Source organism: Panthera pardus, unplaced genomic scaffold (genome assembly GCF_024362965.1).
Source record: "Panthera pardus isolate Hobbes unplaced genomic scaffold, ASM2436296v1 HiC_scaffold_10, whole genome shotgun sequence".
Classification (NCBI taxonomy): domain Eukaryota; kingdom Metazoa; phylum Chordata; class Mammalia; order Carnivora; family Felidae; genus Panthera; species Panthera pardus.
The window spans coordinates 102551161-102559726 of record NW_026526655.1 but is presented as its reverse complement, the minus strand read 5'-3'; the positions used below and the strand labels follow the sequence as shown (position 1 = coordinate 102559726).

At 48.1% G+C, this 8566-nt stretch overlaps 1 protein-coding gene across 8 annotated transcripts in view; it reads right to left on the bottom strand.

The window, feature by feature from the left end:
* Window positions 1-6319: 6319 nt before the first annotated feature.
* Window positions 6320-8566, bottom strand: part of CFAP221 (cilia and flagella associated protein 221) — a 104489-nt gene continuing 102242 nt past the window's right edge. For all 8 annotated transcript variants that reach the window (XM_053909670.1, XM_053909662.1, XM_053909647.1 and 5 more), the window contains 2 exons: window positions 6467-6578; window positions 6320-6431 (listed from right to left, as the gene is read on the bottom strand). In XM_053909670.1, coding sequence (XP_053765645.1) covers window positions 6470-6578 — 109 coding nt within the window. In that variant the 3' untranslated portion in view covers window positions 6320-6431; window positions 6467-6469. The remainder of the gene's footprint in view (window positions 6432-6466; window positions 6579-8566) is intronic.

Genomic DNA, 8566 nt, shown 5'->3' with positions numbered 1-8566 from the left:
GGGGCGGCAGGTAAGGAGTCAGCTTCACTCCCTCAACAAATAAACAGTGAGACGCTCATAACAGCTAATCTCTATTGTGTAATGTGCTGCCATATCATCTCACTTAACTCCATAGCCATCCCGTAAAGTTATTATTGTTATTTCCCTGTTTAATAAAAGGCAAGGAGATTGCATAAACTTGCTGTGTTTGCTGAGAGTACACCCTTATTTACCAGGGATTCAGAATTCATTTATTACCTTCAGCTCCTATTTCTCCTATAACAAATATTCTCCATAAACATACACGTTCATGAAAATGTAAATGGATATTAGACACATAGTTTTCATATTTCTTTCATATTCTTTGATTCAACAAACATTTATTGAGAGCCCATATTGTGCCAAACCTCTTGCTGTGTGCTGGGGACACATAAATGTGGCCAATGCCCTGGTGGGGTAACATACTATCTGATTTCTTTAAATCCAAACGGATCGATTTTAGAGCTAGGAGATTTGCTAATTCGTGCTTTTTCTACATTACATATTTTAAAGAACAAATAATTAAGTAAAATGTAAGTATTATTCTGTGACACGTAGAAACCCAGAAGCTGAGATTTTAAATTAAAAGTAAAGAAATATAAAGCAGTAAAATTTCCATTGACTTTCATTTGGTAGAAGGAAGAGTGGATGCAGAATCAGGCAGCCTGGGTTCTGCCCAAACCTGGCTGTTCTGTTAATTGGGCAAGTCCCTAGAGAACCTGGCTGACTGATTCCGTAGGAAGCCCCCAAACTTCACGTGGTCAATGATTCCACTGAAGAAACTTTATGGGATTGATTGTGGAAGACAACACGTATAAGGGTTCCTTGCCTTTTCTCATCTAAGGGTGGTCTGAAAAGAAGGAAGAAAAGCACAGACCATAGTCCCTCTTTGGAAGCTGGTTTGTTTCATGGGGGATATCTGAGGCTACGGTGTACTTGGGAGGCAGATGAGGCCTTTCTTGTGGCATCCAGCAGGTGGCACCAGATCCCCAACACAGTCCATTCTTTCAGAGGGCCCATAGGACGCGTTTGGAAGGCAAGGAGAGAAACAAAAGAAGTTGGCCCTTGTTTATGTGGGGCAACAGAGCTGGATGTAAACACATGCACTGACATGAGCCCAGGTTCCAAGCCCTTGGAACAAGCCCTGAGCAGGAAAGTTCACACAAATAATATAATGCTGGGCACCCAGGAAGAAAGGGGGAAGGGGCGGGTGGAGTCAGCCAGGGGCTCACTAATGGTGGGCTGGGTGTGCTAAAGGAAGCAAAGTAGACAAAGTGGTGTTGAATGTGGACGTCGAGGGAAGCAATTCCCTGAACAGGCAACGATGCCCTGCCACCTTCCTCAGTAGTGGAGGTACTGAGTACTAGGTACCCAGAGATGACAGACCTAGTCCCTTCCTTCGAGGTAGTGTGGTCCTGCAGAACCAGGGGCCGAGGGAAGCCTGACCTGGGAACAGGAGGCAGGAAGGTGGTGGAACCTTAGGAACAGTAGGGGCCCAGGTGCGGGGTGTGCATGCGTGGGCTGTGTCTAGGGAACTTCTTTCTGAGCAAAGGTGGAGGCGGGATATGGATCTCAAGACCAGCCCGTGAGAGATTTACGAAAACTACCGATTCAGAGGATAAACCACAAACCAAAGGGACTGGTTACCTACAGGGTGCGTATGAAGAGGAGGGAGAGACCTTTCCCTGAGTCTTTTTGTGGAGCTCTGGCTCTTAGAACCGTGGTAATGCTCCACAAACCAACCCCTCCCCCCGCCCACCCCAAATATGAGCAAATAATTAAACCCAGAGATGGAAGATAAACAGTAACACATGGGCCTAACTGTATCCCAAATGCACGGCACAACCACAGTGGTAGAAGCAGAGAAGAAAAGGAAAAGAACTGACTTTGGAAAACTGTATTTTAATTGGACTCTATAACACTAACGACAAAAAGAACCCAAGCAATATAATCTAGTTAAAAGATATGTTTCTTGGGGCGCCTGGGTGGCTCAGTTGGCTAAGCGACCGAGTTCGGCTCAGGTCGTGATCTCACTCACGGTTTGTGAGTTCGAGCCCCGCATCGGGCTCACTTCTGTCAGCGCAGAGCCCGCTTCAGATGCTCTGTTCTCCTCTCTCTCTGTCCCTCCCTCACTCCTGCTCGTGCTCTCTCTCAAAAATAAATAACATGTTTTAAAACAAAACAAAAGAAAAGCAAACCAGAAAACACCTGTTGTTGCTGGAGTCCTACCCCAGCTGGTCCGTGCTGGGTCTGAGCTATGGCTCAGGCGTCCTTTCTTATGCAGTGCTTATCAAGTGCTTCTGACGCACAGCCGGGTGGAGGTCTCTCAATCCAAGAAGAGCAGGTGTATCATTTCGCAGAATAAAACCTGGCCAACTGTCCACCCCGTGTCCGAGCCCTAGAGCATGACCCTTACCCTGTAGACACTTGGCTTAGGGCAGCAGGCAGGGGAGATGTGTCCCAGGGCTTCCCCTTCCCACCTATTTTCCACGGCTCCAGCAGGAGCCCCCACATTGGTTGTCCTTTGTTGGTGTAACAAGATGCCTGACCCTGAGATGAGCCCCACCCCGAAGAGCTCACCTTCAAAAAAAAGGCCCTGGTGCCAGACAGCAGGAGTTCTGACTGGGACAGACTGGTGCCGGCTTCCTCTCATGGTCGTCTTTGCGCCCCCACCCCCTATGGCTAGTTCTCCACGCAGGCCCGTAAAGTGTGTTTATTTTTGTGGTTTTTTTTAATTTATTTTTTTTATTAACGTTTATTTATTTTTGAGACAGAGAGAGACAGAGCATGAACGGGGGAGGGGCAGAGAGAGAGGGAGACACAGAATCGGAAGCAGGCTCCAGGCTCTGAGCCATCAGCCCAGAGCCCGACGCGGGGCTCAAACTCACGGACTGCGAGATCGTGTCCTGAGCTGAAGTCGGACGCTTAACCGACTGAGCCACCCAGGCGCCCCTATTTTTGTGTTTTTTTAAGTTTATTTATTTATTTTGAGAGAGAGAGAGAGCACAGCGAAGGGCAGAGAGAGGGGGAAAGGGGGAATCCCAAGCAAGCTCTGCGCTGTCAGCACCGAACCAGATGTGGGGCTCAAACCCACAAACCGTAGGATCATGACCTGAGCCAAAACCAAGAGTTGGACGCTTAACCGACTGAGCCACCCAGTAAAGTGTGTTTAAAACAGAACATGGCTCCTGTTACTCCCCTGCTCAAGACTCTCCAAGGACTCCCTGACCTAGGATGAAACTCCAAATCCAAAGTCCATGCCCTAGCTGCAAGATCCCATGTGACCAGCCTCCTGGCCACATCTGTGTTCTTTCCCTGTCCCTTTCCCTGCAGCCCCCACTGTTCTAGCTATCTGAGCCTTGTCCCTGGTCCTCCAGCTGGCCAAGCACACTTCCTCTGAGGGCCTCTGAATGTGGCGTCCCAAGTGTCTGGAAGTGTCTGTCCCCAAATGACAGCCGGCTTGCGCCTTCCTACAGTCAGGTCTCTGTTCCATGACAAGTCCTCCGGGTGGCTCTTGGGCCACTCCCTCTCCCCTTGGCCAAACGTCAGTCTTCCTTTGTAGCACTTCTCCTGCCCTGGCTTTATAGTGCATATGTAAATTCTGGCTTTTGTTGATGACGTGTGCCCTTTGCCACGGGGCAAGCTCGGGGTTACATCCCTTGCTGGGCCCAGCAAGGCCCAGCTCCGAGACGGCACTCAGCAACTCTTCTGAATTGTGTGTCTATTTGTGTACATCTTCGTGTGTGTGGGCGGGGGGTGCGTGCACACGCATGCCCTCTTCCAGGCCACTCTTCCCTTCTCCACCCAGAGAACCACTGCCTGGCCAGCAATGGTGGCATGAGCCTGTGTCCCCACAGCAGATGGGCATCCATCCGACACCAGCCTGCAGAGACCCCTGAGCTGGGCAGCCAAAGGTCCAGGCTCCTCAGAGGTCATCAGGACCAGCCTCTTGGGCTGCGCGGGACTCCCCAGGGTGCTTCCACTTATCCTGGAAACGGAGTGTGGCATTTTAGGTGGGAAGGGAGATACAAATTGTGAACTCTGATTAGTCCAAGTACTGTGACCTCATTTTATCCTTGAAGCTGATGAGGCAGGACAAACGGGTAGCTTAAAAAAGGGGCAGTTGGGGAGTCTGGGTGGCTCCGTCGGTTAAGCGTCCGACTTCAGCTCAGGTCACGATCTCGCGGTCCGTGAGTTTGAGCCCCGCGTCGGGCTCTGTGCTGACAGCTCAGAGCCTGGAGCCTGCTTCCGATTCTGCGTCTCCCTCTCTCTCTGCCCCTCCCCCCGTTCATGCTCTGTCTCTCTCTGTCTCAAAAATAAATAAACGTTAAAAAAAATTTTTTTTAAAAAGGGGCAGGAGGTGGCGGTGGTAGAGAAGGAAAACAGAGCCTGTTGTATGTGACTCGGGAATGAAGAGTCTGGTGTCCTCGGGCAGAGGCAGGCAGTGTCCCCATCTCCGACTGCCCCTCTTGCCCAGCACAGGCGACCCAGCTGGAGTTCTAGCTGCCTGAAGAGTCCCTCTCTGATTCTGCCCGACCTCGTAGTCACAGAGGCCTTGTGAGTCGTCACCAGCCTGAAGCGTCACCTGGCTTCTGGGACCTTTGGACTTCTCTGTGCGGGAGGGTGTGAGGACTCAAAGAGCAGTCCCCCCTTATGGGCCAGCACAGGGCCTGACACATGGGGGACGCCAGGGAAAAGGAACCGGTGTTCTTGTTCAGAAAGCCTGTCCCCTGCCTTACATGCGACTCCCATGTGAACCACTGACTCTGTGTCGTTCGGCCATCCCATCTTTCATTCACCCGGGATCTCTCACGAGGCTGTTGGGTGTCGAATGGGGTCGGCGGATTCAGCAAATAAAAATGTAGGATGCCCAGTTAAATATGAATTTCAGAGAAACAATGAATTTTTTTTTTTAGCGTATTATGTCCCAGAAAGTGCATGCCCTATTGGGACATACGTACAGTAAAATATTATTTGTTGATATCTGAAATTCAATTTCAAGTGGGCGCCGTTGTATCTGGTAACCCCAGTTCTGAGGAGGGGCCGTGGCCTCTGCCTAGTGCTGTTGGTGTCTCCCTCTCTCTGGGACATTCCCAGAGGGACTTGGTTGCATAAATGAGTGATGCGAAGATCTGTCTTGCACGTGGGCTGGGTTAGCCTTTAAGAATACTAAAGGGGGCGCCTGGGTGGCCCAGGTGGTTGAGCGTCCGACTTGGGCTCAGGTCATGACCTCATGGCTGGTGGGTTCGAGCCCCGCGTCGGGCTCTGTGCTGACAGCTCGGAGCCTGGAGCCTGCTTCAGATTGTGTCTCCCTCTCTCTCTGTCCCTCCCCCATTTGTGCTCTGTCTCTCTCTCTCTCAAAAATAAATAAACATTTAAAAAATATATATTTAAAAAAAAAAAATATATATATATATTTTTTAAGAACACTAAAGAAATGACTTCACAGACCCAAGCTCACTTGTGTACCTATTATACTGACAGCAAGGAAACGGTCATTGACAACATTTAATTGTCTAACGTATGTGAATTGCCTCAAACACACTGTAGGTCCTGCCCCTAAAGAGTTTTGGTTTCATGATGGAAAGACAAATCCCAGAAAAAATGTCAGAATCAATGAGCTAATGAAGAGCTCTTTTAAAACGGTACATAGAGTCTGATAACAGCTTCGCACAGAAAGAGGAATGTAGGGAATACATCCAAATATACTTGGATAATGATGGGTTGTTATAACCCAAATGTCATCAGTCTTACCAGCTTCTGCAAATGAATGGCGTCATGTTAACAAACACAAGCAAAACCAAAGACCCACACAATCAAAAGGTTTTCGCTGATGCCTTCACAGAGCCTCCCGACCCCTTGGCAGTGACCTTTTGCCTCAGGTGTTTCTTAGCGTTTCCAGAGGGATAGTTTCCAGTTGCTTCCAAACCAGTCTGCACGCTTGGGTGGCTCACTGTGTCCCCTCCGTTTTCCAGCCCCTGCTCGCTAGTGTGTGCCGTCCCACAGATGCTTGGGGAGCGAGGGTCCTCACCAAGGCTGTGACACTCAGGGGCCGCGGAGGTGAGCAAGCAGCTCTGCTCTGAACCCTCCTACCTCTGGCCCCAGGCACCACACCTCCAAAAACGCTCTCAGGAACACCGGATAGCCCCGGCTCTTGGTCTCGGCATGGTGGCCCACGACTTAGGAAGTCTGTGCCAGCACGAAATCTCGCACCGAGAAGCTTCCGACACCGCCATCCCACCAGTGACATTTTATTTTTGAAAGGAAAGATCATTATTTAAAAATATATACACCATCCACATTCCGATTTTATCCTCTAGGAAGTTTAATTCCAAAGATGGCTGGGATGCAAGTGGACACAGAGGACCACGGTGACGGGCGGAAAGCCGACGGAAGGAACTGACCTCCTGGAGGTTTTATCCTAGAATCAGGAACTGACCTCCTGGAGGTTTTATCCTAGAATCAGGTACGAGTTGAGAGCTTTGTTCTGCAGAAGCTTCATCTCCTCCAGCACCTTTTCTCCCGCCTTCTCCTCTGGCTGTGCTTGTTCTTTGGCCTCTCTGCATATCAAACACCCAACAAGGACACATCAGGGCATTTGGTAACAGCTCCAGTCACCACCTCCCATCCCCCCACGCCCTTCTGCTGGCTCGGGGATAGTGCGGTGAAGGCTGGATGACTTGTTTTACATGTTTTTATACACGATTGATAGCATATATGTATATATGTACACACACATCTCAATGTACATAAATGTGTATGTATAACTACATGTATATATAAAAAACTATATTTAGCGATAATTTAGTTACCAGTGAAAACACTTGGCCGATAAGTGATGCAAACCTGGCTTCCGATCTTAGCTACACGCGTTTCTTAGCATGGCCAAGTTCCCTAATTCAGGCTCCGTTTCCAGACATACAGACAGTGGGAATTCCCACCTCCCAATATTGTCGAGGTGAAATGAGAAATTACTCCTAGACATCTTAGTATGATGTCTTCTGAATGCTCAGGAAGTGTTAGACGCTTCCTCACGTTTGTGAATGAAGCAGACACATAATATCTCCGACTCTGATGACGGCTCCAGAACCGGGGGAATCAAGAGGGAGGGTTCTGCATCTGGATCAAGTGATGGCTCGTGTGGAGCCCAGACTTTGGCTGGGCATGGCAAGGGGGTTGCTGGGTAGAAGTTTCCAAATGTCTGGCAAGGAAAGATCCAAGTGCATTTGGTTGAAAGGACAGATGTCTGAGGATGGTGAGCTCAGCTAGATGATGTGCCTAGTTAGGAGAATACGATATAAACTCAAGTGTTTCTGGAACGTTTTCTAAGCAGGGTGAAATGTAAAGTTCTGACAAATGCCTGGCAGTTTTGAGAAAGCAGAAATATCTGAAAATGAGGAATTAAAATGTTCCCTGATGCATGTCATAAAAATATTAATTGGTATCATTTAATGGAATCAATCTCAGGGGCGGTGCCTGGGTGGCTCAGTTGGTTGAGTGTCCAACTCTTGATTCGGCTCAGGTCATGATCCTAGGGTTGTGGGATCAAGCCCCACATTGGGTTCCGTGCTGAGCGTGGAGCCTGCTTGAGATTCTCTCTCTCTGTCTCTCTCTCTCTCTCTGTCTCTCTCTCTCTCTCTCTCTCTCTCTCTTGCTCCCTCTGCCCCTCTCCCCTGCTCATGCTCTCTCTCTAATAAAAAAATTAAAACATTTAAATATATAGGTCTGTCTCCCTATCTTTATTAGTAAAGATACTAATGGTCGAATGATACTATGAAAATCTCAGAAGTGTCAAATGATGTGTCAGCAACTGAAGTCACCCTCACAGTTTCTTGGACATTTTGCATGATTCCCCTTAGGGGGGTCCTGAGCAGGCTGAGATCACCACGAGGGCAGCAAAGAACCTCTCAGGGTAATTACAGCTGTTGAGGGAGAACACATGATTCTTTGCATCCCTGAAAACAGAATTTTCCAGAGACCAAACAGATAGCAGTCCTTATGGGAAATTATACACCACGGATGTGTTCTTTTCATTCTGTCTACCTCCTGGTTGTGTGTGTGTGTGACAGTGGGGACGCTGGCAGCTTCTGCCTGAGGTTGAAGAGGTGAGGAAAAGGAACAAGCAGGGACAGAGAAGACAAAACAGCACAGGATAATGCTTGATACGAGCTGAAGAGAACCTGTGAACCAATGAACTTTCTAAAACCGTCTATGGGCTATCAACCTGTTGGAATAGTCTTCAGCCAATAAAATGATGATCACGTTGATAATTTTGCCATGGGAAAACATGTACATACAATAATGTAAACAGAAAAATAGGTGAATTGAAAATGCCATGATATGTCTATTGAAAGTGGGTCGAATGTTCTTGTATTTTTTAAGGTCTTTTTTGAAGTTTATTCATTTATTTTTGAGAGAGAGAGAAAACGTCTCTCACCCCTACATCTGTGTTTTTTGAAAAAAATTAGAAGCTAATGTGATGTGCAGAAATGTTTAGAGGTCACTCTTAGTTTATTTTTGTGGTAAAGCAGCTGAAATATGTAAAAAA